Source organism: Culex quinquefasciatus, chromosome 2, assembly GCF_015732765.1.
Source record: "Culex quinquefasciatus strain JHB chromosome 2, VPISU_Cqui_1.0_pri_paternal, whole genome shotgun sequence".
Taxonomy (NCBI): Eukaryota; Metazoa; Arthropoda; class Insecta; order Diptera; family Culicidae; genus Culex; species Culex quinquefasciatus.
The window spans coordinates 10,298,809-10,311,488 of NC_051862.1; the positions used below are offsets into that span (position 1 = coordinate 10,298,809).

A 12,680-nucleotide genomic window follows, 5' to 3' on the forward strand; every position below is an offset into this window, starting at 1 on the left:
GGTCTCTTGCACTATTGGGCTGGGAGGAATAGGGTTGGTTTGCATTTTTAAAGATTAAAAAAAGCGATTTAAAGCTACAATTTTTCAGCAATTATTTTTTTATGTAATACTTTGTTTATTTTACATTGCTTCTTAAATCATCAAAAAATCTTATGCCTTCCGAGCAGAGATGCTATGCAATGGTCTTATTCAATCGTAAAAATAACTGATATTGTCAGTTCCCGAACAGACGGTAATAACTAAATTCATGCCATTTCAATACCAAATACTGTTAAAATAACAGAAAGTGTTATGGAATATTCTTGCAAAATCCATTTTTGCATAAGAGTTCAATAACAATTTATGTTATCATAACAAAATTTGTTATCGGTCTGATATTCATTGAAAGCCAGAATAACTTGAGAATAACATTTTTTGTTATGGAAAAATAACTCCAACTGTTATTGGGATGATCGGATTAGTTGTTAAAATAACAAAAAATAATAACAAAGATTTGTTCGAAGAATAACTTAAAATGTTATTAGTCTGTTATTACAATAACAATCCAATAACAAAAAATCATAACGGCGAATAACAAATTTTGTTATAAATAACATAAAATGTTATTGGACTAGTATTTTTCAATACCGTAAACTGGGGTGACTTTGATAGCCCGGGGTGACATTGATAGAAATTTGATTTGGCCACTTATTTTGATACATCCAATGTAACAATCACATTTTTGCATATATGTTCGATAATAAGCTATCCCTTAATGCTTACATACTCAAAATTCTTTGAAATGTTTAGATATTAATATGACGGGCATTTGAAAAACCTATCAAAGTCACCCCGGGCTATCAAAGTCACCCCAGTTTACGGTATCAAAAAATGTTATTCCCAAGTTATTACCGTCTGCTCGGGTTAACTTATCCGTCGACGTGCCTTGAGAGCTGCAAGGCAATGCAGCCCCCTTGAAAATCAGTCCCAAAATCGATTTTTTCAAGCAGCTTCAACTTTAATGGAATTAGACTTGCAATCGACTAAAAACTATTTAAATTGGTTTTTCCTGTGTTAATAATCACGTTGAGTTTGATTGAACCAGTTTAAACATATTTAGAATTCTTGTGGAATTTCAAAATGTTTTTTTTTTTCACGAAAAAAATATGTTTTGCATAAAACTATAATTTTTTTCAAAAGTTGCAGTCATTAACATTGAAAATCGAACCGATAATTTCCGAGATATCGCGAAATTAATATTGAGCGTTAATAAGATGACGCTGAGAAAAACTAATTTTTCACCAAATTTATGCTTTAGATGTTTTTCATGAACCAGTAGTTCGTTCAAAAAAATCTACTCTCTTTGATAATATTTTTTTGCAAGATTGTTTTTTTATGAAGTATTTTTAAATTGCACAAAAAATAACATCTTCGTTAAATTTCACCTAGAAATGCATTTAATTTGAAAACGGTAAACTCTATTAAAAATGGGTAGAGTCATTTTTGAATGCAAATTTGGTTTTGCATCCTAAAACGATTTTTGAAATTTTATTTTACAATATTTCATATTTTACCAAAACAATTTTTTTTACATTTTTTTACTCCGTTTTCAGATTTTACACCATCTTAAATTCCAGCATAAAATATGTATTTTTAGTCTTCTAAAACAAATTAAAGAAATAGGAAATTAAAAAAAAATAAGTATTTTGGATATTCAATTTATAGTGAAGTCAAATAATCGTGATTTTTTTTACGATTACCATTTTTTTCTGACATGTCCTAATCATAACCTACAACTTCGCCGGAGACACCAAATCGATCATCAGAAAGTCCTTTCTCAAGTTACAGATTTTCGAATAATCACATGCCCATTTTGCATGGTAATGTAATAATATTGTATGGAAAATAAATGGAAAAACAAATTTTCTTTTCAAAAGCTTTTCAAAAATATCAAAAGTGGGCAAACATGTGCACTAGTTTGAAAATTTTTAAAACTGCGACTCTTTTCAAAAAAGTTACCTAAAAATGGCTATAACTTTAAAACGGTGCACATTATCAAAATTTCACTAAAGTACTTTTTGATTGCAAATTTGATTTTACATCGAAAAATGAAGTTGAAAAATTTTTGCGACCAATATTTCGATTTTTTGAAAAAATTAGTATCAATTCAAACATTCATAACTCGGCCAAAGATTTTTTGCACAACCTGGAAATTTCTGAAAAGTTGGCATTTCATGTCCTCTAAAACATATAAAAAAATAAAAAATTAAAAAATAGTGTTTTTTTGCAAATCAAGTTTTAGTGACAAAAAGTAAAATTAAAAATCACCAAATTTTTTTACCGTGTATCATTTTTTTCAGTGTAGTCCTTATCCAAACTTTGCTGAAGACACCAAATCGATCAAAAAATTCCTTCAAAGATACAGATTTTTTAATTTTCACATATCATCTTTGTATGGACAGCTGCCAAATTTGTATGGAAATTTATATGGACAAACTAATGATGCAAAATGGCTTCTTTGGGCATACCGAAGGCACCAAAAAAGTTTCAGTCGGATTAAAAAATACAAAAAAAAATCGAATCGAATCTCAGAGAATTACTCATATTTAACCGTCTTTTCACTTATCTTTGGCGTGCCCTCTAAGCTGTGATGTTATGGAAAGGTCCACAAAAAAAAAACATTATCAGTGCCGATACCTTCCAAGAAGTGATGTTATGAGTAGGACTTGTTGATGTTTTCCGATTGCCTTCAACCAATCATCTGTCAAATGCCTTCCAAGCAGTGACGTTACGAAAAGGACAGTCACGAACGAGTTTGAAATATCTTAACCTCTCATTCACGAATGGAAACGTAGAGAGTTGAACCAACCCTATTGGATCCCCCGCAACATCGATACATAATTCATCTTCATCAGCTCGCCGCTGCTGCTGCTGCTACAGCTTCTCCCCTGAACAAACTGACGAACGATCACTTCTTGCGGGCTGCCCAGCGCTGTTTCGCTAGCTGCTACCGTGCAGTGAGCCTTCAATATCCATATCACGTGCCATTTTTGACTTTAACAATAAACATTACAAAATTGGCATCACAATCATCCACCGTCTTTATTTTTATTCAATTAGACTCTGTTCTGCTGCTGCGAATGCTGCGGTCTTGGCCCGAGTGCATCTCTTAACGTTTTCGGTGCACGTTTTCCGGCGTGATGACAGCTTTTCTTGTCGTCGTCACGCTCTTACAGCAGAAGAAGGTGAAGGATATCAATTTCCCGTCCCCACTCATCGTCAATGTTGCAATTTTGACGCTGATTAAATTGACAGCACTTAATCCCTCTTTTGCGCGCGCTTTTCTTCGCTGGTGTCGATGAGAATGCCTTCAACTGCGTAACGGTTTTCCGAGCCCAACTCCAATTAAGTCTCGCGGCTCATCAATATGCGCACCACAGCCGGGGCAGGCCACACCTAGCCAGTTCGGGAAATTTGGTCATCTCCTCCTTGGGGCCAGGTGTGAAAATGTGGCACAATCCGTCGTCGTCGCAGGAGCGAATTTCCACCGTGACGACAGTCCCATTTTAGAAGCAATTAATCTGCGCGAAACGCTCACCGGTGGAGGTTGAAAATGGTAATCGGAATCCGCTTGAGACACTTGCCACAGGGCTCTTGGTATAGGTTGGCCGTTTCGGGATTCTGCCCAAGATGGAGCATTTTTCAAATGTTGTGCCTTTTTTCTTCTTCTTGGCCGGGCAGGCAGTTGATCTCCCCCCACAAGAGAACACTCTAGTGTAGTGGATGTCGCACGGTTTGGACCAAGGATGGTGAGGTGGCCTGTTTTGGAACCGAAACCAGTGGCCAAGTTTGATCAATTTTAATTGCTTGATTGAATAACATCTTGTTTAGCTGTGGTGGAGTCGCCGGTGGTCGCTTGCAAGATCATGTCGTACTGAAAGTTGGAATGTACGGCAATCAATCATGACTGTTGAATATTAATTTGTCTGAACACGAGCTCATAAATCAAATCTGTTCAAATTATGACAGGATATGTTTAATGCATCAACACTTCCAAAACGTGATTCAAATAATTTCTATTTTAAATTCAAAACAAAATTTCTTAGCATAACATTACAACTATTAATTTTTATTTTTGCTTTCAAACCGAAAATAAAACATTGAGGCGAACTGCACTACACTAAACCTCTGATAGTTTGACACTTTTTAGTTGGGCACTTTTATGTTTGAAGCCCGTTGTTTTGAAAACATCAATCTTTAAAGTGACGAACTGTCACTTTTTGCACGGCGCTTACACACACTATTGGTACGTTCGTTTGAAGAGCCGGTGTGGCACTGAGTGCCGCACTCGTCGGTGCCAGTTTTGGTTCAATCGAACGTCATTTGTCAGTGTGCGTGGAACTCGCATGAAACTGAAAAAATATCGAGTGCGGCACTAGAGTTTCAGTTTCAAGATGGCGGCGAAACTCGTGCGGAACTAGCGCGAGTTTCTTCAAACAAACACTTTGACAGCTCTAAGTGCGGCACTTAGTGTGAAACTAGTCATCAAACGAACGTACCATACACGCAGAAAAATAAGGCATATTTGAATCAACAAAACATTTTGTTGATTTGAAAATCAAGATTTTTGTTGAATCGACGCTAAACGTCAAAGCAACTTTTTCAAAACAGCAAAAGATTTTTGTAGAATTGAGAAAATCAAGGTTTGTTTCAACGCAAAATCTGCGTTGATTATATTCAACAAAAATTTTGTTGAAACAAACCTTGTACAGGCTGATTCTACAAAACATTATTCTGCGTGTATGAAAACAATGGCTTAGTTGTATTTGTGAGCGCCAAGTAAAAGTGGTGTCAAAAGTGTCAAACTAAAAAAAAAGACCCTGATGGTCTCACAACAGTCAGTGTCAAATCATCGGAGTTTTAGTGAGGCAGAATGTACCTGCTAAGAGCAGTTTCCACTAACGGCCACCTGCAGCGCTACTGTTCATACCGACGTAGATTTTGCCCCAACCACCAGGGTTGCCAGGTTGCCAGATAAATCTGGGAATGTCAGATTTTTCAAGCGTCAGCCATAATGAAGATTCAACTTTCTCTTTGCCAGATATTGACAGATTTTGCCAGATTTTGCCAGATTTTGCCAGATTTTCTCTATATGCCCATTTTGAACAACTCTTTGATTAAAATGAACGATTTAAATTGAAAACAAAAAAAAAATGAGAATGTGTTTTTCTTGAAGGAAATGTAAATTCAAAATATTTGAGACCATAAAATCGATTAAACCATCTGAATTCTAGAAAATTTGGAAATAATTCATATCCCTCCTCCCCTTCACCATTCAGAATTGCTAGATTTTCGTCTGCCAGATTTTTCCAGACTTTTCATCGATAGTTTTGCAGATTTTGAACTGGTAACCCTGCCAACCACAGTAGTTACTGTAACAAACAATAACAAAAACACTTTTTTGATAGTTTTGAAAAAATATTTTTAAGGAATTCCGAAAACATAATTTATAAGACCATTACTGTAACAAAAAAAGGATAAAAAGTAAACAAATCAAGATACTGAGTATTGGTGAAGACAAGTGAGATAATGATAATTTTTCACTAAATAATTTTGATGATTTGTTTATTATTAAATATCCGAAATTTTGTCACCAAAAATAAATAAAAAGCAATAATTTTGAGCATATTTGTGTCTTTGCAGTTTCAATCCCTAAATTGGTGATTTTCCCAGAACATGTTCGTATTTCCGTATAACAAAACTATTAGACCATGACTGTCAGAAAGAAAGATCAAAAAGTAAACAAACCATGATACTGAGTATTGGTGAAGACAAATCAGAAAATGATAATGTTTAACTGAACAATTTTGACTAACTGTTTAAAAGTTAACGATCCGAAATTTTGCCACTAAAAATTAATAAAAAGAAATAAGGCTTTCTAGGCCCAGTGAAATAAATTTAATTTACCCAAATATTACGAACTTCTCGTCACAGTGTCCTGATGCAAACGAGGATCGAGCTCGAGCTGTGACAGCCCTGTGAAGTATGTCGGCTGACATACTTCACAGGGCCAAAACAAATTAGCTAGAAGTCGCCTGACAAAAAACTTTTGCTAGAAAGAGATAGGAAATCTGAAGCAAACAAACGTCCAGCTGTCATGTAAACATAATTTAAATGTGTTAGTAAATTGTTGACTAGAAAACCTTATAATGTGTGTGTGTGTGTGGTCCAATCCAATACCCGCTAACCGGTAGCGAAATTATGGGAAAGTATAATTTGTATCAGACTGTGTACATGCTGATACAGCTTATCTCAGTCCCGGGTATTAGGTGGTGATAGCCCTCGCGCTGCTTCCAACGACCCATTTCAGAATGACAGAGCTCCTTGCGGTCCAATTCCGAGGTCGCTGGGCATTGTTTGGCCCCGCCTAAACATAGAAGCAAGCATCTGAAGGAAACTCGATCTATATTTAGACTTCTAATCCCCTCAGGCAAATCAGGGATCAGCGCGTATTTAATAATATGAGAAGAAGAAATAACATGTTTCAACACTACGGTTCAATTCACTGCTAGAGTGTAAACCTTCTGATGGCCGACTGCTTAGCGTCCCAGACCACCACCAATGCAAAGGTGTGAGTTCGAATCCCACCAGATTCATTTTAGTTTTTATTCATATTCAAATTCCTGATTCCAAATTTCAAAGGTAACGACCGGGATTTGATCCCTGAACCTTCTGCTTGGGAGACAGAAGCCGTAACCATTAAGCCACGGAGCCGGTTGAATGGGACGTGGTTCTCTGTATGGATTTTTGCGAGATGAGAGCAGAGGACAACAATCATCTCAACGTTTCCACTTTACCCGGGCTAACGACCGGCAGTTCCAGTTCACGATGATTTCCCTTCATATGTTGAAAACCACTTATGATTTTGGAACATATTCCGTTTGTCAATGTTTCCTGTCATCACTGGCGGGAAAAATCTACGTGGAATCAGCTGTGCAGACCTCATGTGTGACAGGAATGCAGGTTGAGCGACTCCCACGGGCTTGACTAGAAAACCTTATAATGTTGAGCCAAATTTGTGTCTTTTCAGTTTAAGGTCCCTAAATTGGTGATTTTCCCAAAACTTGTTCGTATTTACGTATAACAAAACTGTTAGACTATGATTGTCAGAACAGAGATTAACACTGGAACGCCCTACGCATGTCCAACTTACACGGACGCCCAAGCCTCCCAAAAAAGTTGGAACGGTAACTTCAACTCGCATTACTCAACCAATCGGGACGATTCTTGTTTCCAGTGATTTGTAAGAATGTCTAGATGATCCTAAAATTTTGCAGAACTTGATTTGAACAAATCTGTAATTTCTGGACCGAAAACATCGTTCCACCTTTTTTTAAACGACTGCCTCCGCGGAATTTTTGGCGAATTTTTTTTTTACACGCGAAAAAAAAATTGGAACGATGTTTTTGATCGCACAAATTACAGATTTGATCAAATTAAGTTCTGCAAAGTTCTAGAATCATCTAGACATCCTAACAAATCAATGGAAAGAAGAATCATCTTGATTGGTTGAGTTATGCCCGAGAACCATTGAGTTGAAGTTACCGTTCCAACTTTTTTGGAGCCTTGCGCGTTGGAATGTTAAAAGGTAAACAAACCAAGATACTGGGTATTGGTGAAGATAAGTATGACAATGATAATTTTCAACTAAATTATTTTGATTAACAGTTTATAAGTTTAAAGATCCGAAATTTTGTAACCAAAAATAAATAAAGCAAAATCAAATTTGTGTCTTTTCAGTTTCAGGTCCCTTAAACTGATGATTTTCCCAGAACTTGTTCGTAATTTCCGATGAGCTTCAAGAAAAAATAACCTGACAGAGCAAAAAACCATCACCATCACCAATGTCAATCCATCAAAACTCCAATCGAGAACCAACAGCAGCAGCAACAAAAAGTCACCTCCATTTCTGCTGCCGGCATGACAAATCTGCCCGCGGCCAACCTTAAGGGTTGGCACATGCCGCCGGTTACAAGAAAGGGCCCCCGTTGAAAGATTTATGAGATCTTATCGCGGGGGACTTCTCTCCTTTCTCGATCGACGAGGCGGCGATTCCCGTACCGCTGCGATCGCTAGTGTCAAATAGATGAAATATATGACGCTAATGAGGGTCGCCCATCTTGATCGGCTGTCATATTTCCGCTCCGGTCAAGCTTTTTGACAGCTGGAGCAGATTTTTAGCTTTAAACTGCAGGAAAAAAAACCTGCTAATTTGGCCGGAATTCGCGCAAAAATTCGCCACAACTAATGATCGCCGAGGTCGTAAAATTAAGCTCGAAAAAAGTTCTCGTTTTTCCTAAAAACCCATTCTGGAACGGTGTGTTCCGGCGTGTGTGGTCTGAATCAATCAAAAATACCTGTTTGCCCGATGCTCAACGGCGGGGGGCATTACACTATACCGAGTCCGTACCGAGATTTGTTGTGCGACGACGTCTTGTTTGGGCCGCGATATCATTGTCCTCGCAGGAAGGTTGCGGAATTTCAATGAGCCTCCCAGTTCTGTTGTCGGATTCTGGGCAGGGGGAAAAGGCCAAAAATGGCACGCCGAGCATTTACAAATTTAATTTTCCGCGTAAAGTTGATGGTGGGGGGCCGAGCAGAAGTGATTTTTGAAATAGAACATGGTTTGTTATTTGCAAGAACAAATTATGTTATTGATTTAAAAAAAACTAAAAAGCAGCTAAACAAAAAAAAATCATATGAATAAAAATGTCCCAGATGGAAAATAAATTTCAACAAGAACACAACTTGTTATTTGTATATCAAGATATGTTCTAATTGTTTAAGTTGATGCAAATTTCTCAAACCAAACTTTAACAATGTTTAAGATTTTGCTTCTTTGAATTTCTACTTGAAAATTTTGTTATTTTACTCTGCTCATTCTCCTCGGGATCTCCAGCAAGCAGTTTGTACCTTTTCTTTCGTTTTGTTTTGATCGCCCGGGACGGGGCCACCCCGCACTCAGTGGTGGAGGCTTAAATTTGTTTTAATTACGATGGAATGAAGCTTGCTGCTCGGGCAGCATATCATGACCATGGAAGGGCACGGCCACGGCGTCACAAGTGAGACACGACAAGGAAAATGCCAATTCTGGTTAAGCCGATTGGCTGTGGAACACCCACGCAGCACCGTTTTTCCGTCCATTCCGCGTGCACTGTGTGAGGTCATTAGTGGATGGGAAAATTGCTTGATTTGCAGGAGGCGAGTTGTGTGGGCTTCTTTTCATTCACAAGTTTTTTTTTACTTATTTTTGATAAAATTTTAAAATTTTCAAATTAACTTGTTGAAACCTCAACAAATTTATCAAAATTATAGAAAATTTTAGCTTCAAAACACAATTTTAGCCACATGGCGACATAAAACAATCATAATTCGATTTGCGAGAACCACCAACGATGGCTTACAGAGAGTCGGTACTTACCGGTCTATAATCACAGGATCTGACGGTGTTTCGTTGCGATTGCCACAGCTCTTCTTGTCGCAGCATCGGCTGAAAATGCAACGGGAAAATTGAGTTATTATAATGTGACTATAGTACTGCATGTTGGGGGTGTCATTATAGCGGGCTATCATTGCTCTTTGGGGTGATATTTGAGTTTGGAATTGTGTGGAAATTTTGGGTTATGAACATCATAATTCAAGCGCAACTATTTGCCTAGCATTAGGCAAAATCAATTTGTCTTGCAAATTACAAATTGTGTTTCTTTTGACGAAGCAAAAGTTGTTCCGTGCTCTTTGGGGTTAAATTTGTTTTTGGAATTTTGTGGAAATTTCCAACTATGAACAACTTAACATAAGCGTAACTCTGCACCTAAAATAAGGCCAAAAAATTACAAATTATGTTTCTATTCACCTAACAAAATCAGTTCTTGAAAAATCCTAAAACCGTAATCTAGTTTGATTCCTGCTCCGCATGAATGACATCCAAAATCGCCAGTTTGCCCGCAAAAAAACAACACATCGAACGGTATACAATAAAACTGAATTTTATGTTCATTGGCCTTTTATGGCGCGGGGTGGTAGAGATCTTAACCGGAATCTCTCCCTTCACAAAACACGTTCTGTAGTAGTAGTTTTCACGTTTCGCGAAGCACCTCTCAAGGATCACTTTCAAGGAAGTGTGGCAAAAGTTTGTGTTTGTGAGTGTAAATGTGACAGTTTTTTTCTCGTCTTGTTTTTTTTTGCTCCAACGACTTTTACGACCGGCGTATAAGGACAAATGGGCAGTTCTTCCAGGTCGTGCGGGATTAGGTTGGTTTCGGGCTAGGTCTAGATTGGTCCTTAACCGGGCTGGATTAGGGTGACTTGGTTGCCTTTGAGTATTTTTTTTTAGTTTTTCAACAAAATTTTGACAATCAGGGTCATTTCTGGAGTAAACAAAAAAACCAAAATTTGTCAATCTAGCTGGATTTGATTTGAAACAATGACGACTTGATGACATGACTGTAGGGATTATGGGTTGTCATGATTCATAAATAAGATTTTAGAGCGCAACAAAAAGTGCGCACCTATATAAATATTGCCTTGACTTAACAGATTGCGCATTGAGCGCGAGAGCGCGCTAGCGAGTGAGAATAAAGAGCGAGAAAACAGCAAGAAGCGCGCGGTTGGCGAAAGAGAGAATGAAGATTGTCAAATCAGTTTTGTGGTTAATTTGTGTGGAATAAGAAGTGTTGTTTGCTAATTGCAAAATTGATTGTCAAAGGTTTTCCGTTTGGGTTTGAAAATTTGTGACATTGTGATTACAATACACTTAAAATGTTTAATATTCTGTGAAATTCCACAAATTCTCAAAATCATTTCAACATTCGTCACCCTACCCCTTAAGGTGACAAGCCTAAGGCCACCGTAATTCCGACAACACCCCTCTCGTCTGGGTTCGATTCTTCGACCAGCCAATCGCTTCCTAGCTCCGTGTCTCGTGGATCCGTCCCCGGGGGATTGGGACGGTTTCCCGGGCGCGCAAATCTCTGGAGGCGTGCTCTGCTGGGAATACAAAGTCGACTCGCACACAGACAGAATCGCCTAGGCGAAGGAAAAAAATGGTATAAATATAGACACGCACGACGCCTACGCATATGCACGGCACACATCCATACAAATATATCGATATATCGAAGGAGGGGGATCGCCCGAATGTATGCCGGACGCTGAGAAGGAGATGAAGAATCAAACATAAAAATATTGCGACCGTTCTAGTTTTTCTTCGCCGGAAAAACCGGGCCAGCATCCTTGTCGTTGAATTTTATTGTGGTTCGTGTCGTGCCTTTTTTTTGCTACTTTTTCCTCCTTAGCCAGTCCGGACCGGAGACCGTATGGAAGAACTTGTGCTGACTGATAAAAAGCTTTAAGTCTCATGGCCGAAGACAGACAGGCGGACAGGATACTGACGTCGCTGAAGCGACTTTTCTGGCGAGTAGCTTTAGTAAATCGCTATGATGCTGTCAGTTTGTTGCGGAGCCAGAGATAGTAACAACGAAGACTCACCTGCACATCACTTCGTGGGTCAGTAGTACCCTGCACATTTCCGGGTTCTTGTCCTGACCTTCGTACACTATTGCCTGGAAAAAGGAGAGAAAAACATACAATTAGTAGTTGTTTTTGTAGTGTTGTAGCTGATAGTCTTGATTTTTCCTAATGACAAACACGAGTAAAATGATCTTGATTCGAATTGAGAGAAAGCGAATACAAAATTGTGCTCATTTAATTCCAATTTATTGATTGATCAGTTCATCCCACTGAGCGTTAAAATGAGAGTAAAATTCTCTCAACCGTCACGGGAATAATCCTCTCACTGTGTCAACTGTACCATTTTAATACCACATTGAGAGCATTTTACTCTCAGTTGAGATCACGCGAGAAAATGAGTTCGTGTAAACGTGAACAAATTTCATGGAATCGTGAATCAGGAAGCAACTGTCATACAGGAATCAAGAGTATGAAGGAAGGAAGGTTGGCTGCATAGGTTGTTCTGAATATTTTTGCTACTGAGGTCATGAATTCAATGCGTTGTCTAACCCAATTCTGTCACACACTGTCACTGTTCTACACTCGATCGCATAAAAACCAATCCCCATTTCTCGTAGTTGCACTATTTAATTAATAACCTCGTAAATCTCTCGTTTCCTCCCTGCACGGCAAACGTGATCCGATAAATATTTCAACTTAATCGCTTGCCACTTTGTTCACCATCATTTCATCTTCATCTACTCCACCTACCCGGACTCGCCGGAATCCGGACCCAGTCAGGGGGGCAATTCAATGAAAACCTGGGAGCTGAACTCCCCCTTAACAAAAAAAAAGTGCACTCTCCGACATCAGTCATTGTCCTCGCCCTCCTTCGGAAGTGAGAGTTCCCTTCCAGAACAAAAAAAAAATTGCATGGTTCTGGCGTGGGCCTATCCGGGGGGAACATCACAATCTGCACCACCGGAAAGTCGGGACCGTTTTGCTGGAACACGGGCCATGCATTATGAAGCAGGTAAAATCTCGTCCTCTTCCGCTTGGGCATCTCGTCGTTGGTCATTTGGAAAATAGCTCCAACGGAACGAAAACGAACCGAAAAAAAAAGACACTGACCAATCCAAACATATGTGAGCGGTCAGGTCTGGTCCAGTTCGACTGGGGAGGTCGCTGGAAGA

The 12,680-nt window shown here is 38.6% G+C and overlaps 1 protein-coding gene across 1 annotated transcript in view; it reads right to left on the reverse strand.

The window, feature by feature from the left end:
• Positions 1 to 12,680, reverse strand: part of LOC6042374 (transcription factor collier) — a 75,864-nt gene that overhangs the window by 34,443 nt on the left and 28,741 nt on the right. The window contains exons 5-6 of the mRNA XM_038257492.1: positions 11,527 to 11,600; positions 9,461 to 9,529 (exon numbers count right to left, since the gene is read on the reverse strand). Of these exons, the coding sequence (XP_038113420.1) occupies positions 9,461 to 9,529; positions 11,527 to 11,600 (143 nt within the window). The remainder of the gene's footprint in view (positions 1 to 9,460; positions 9,530 to 11,526; positions 11,601 to 12,680) is intronic.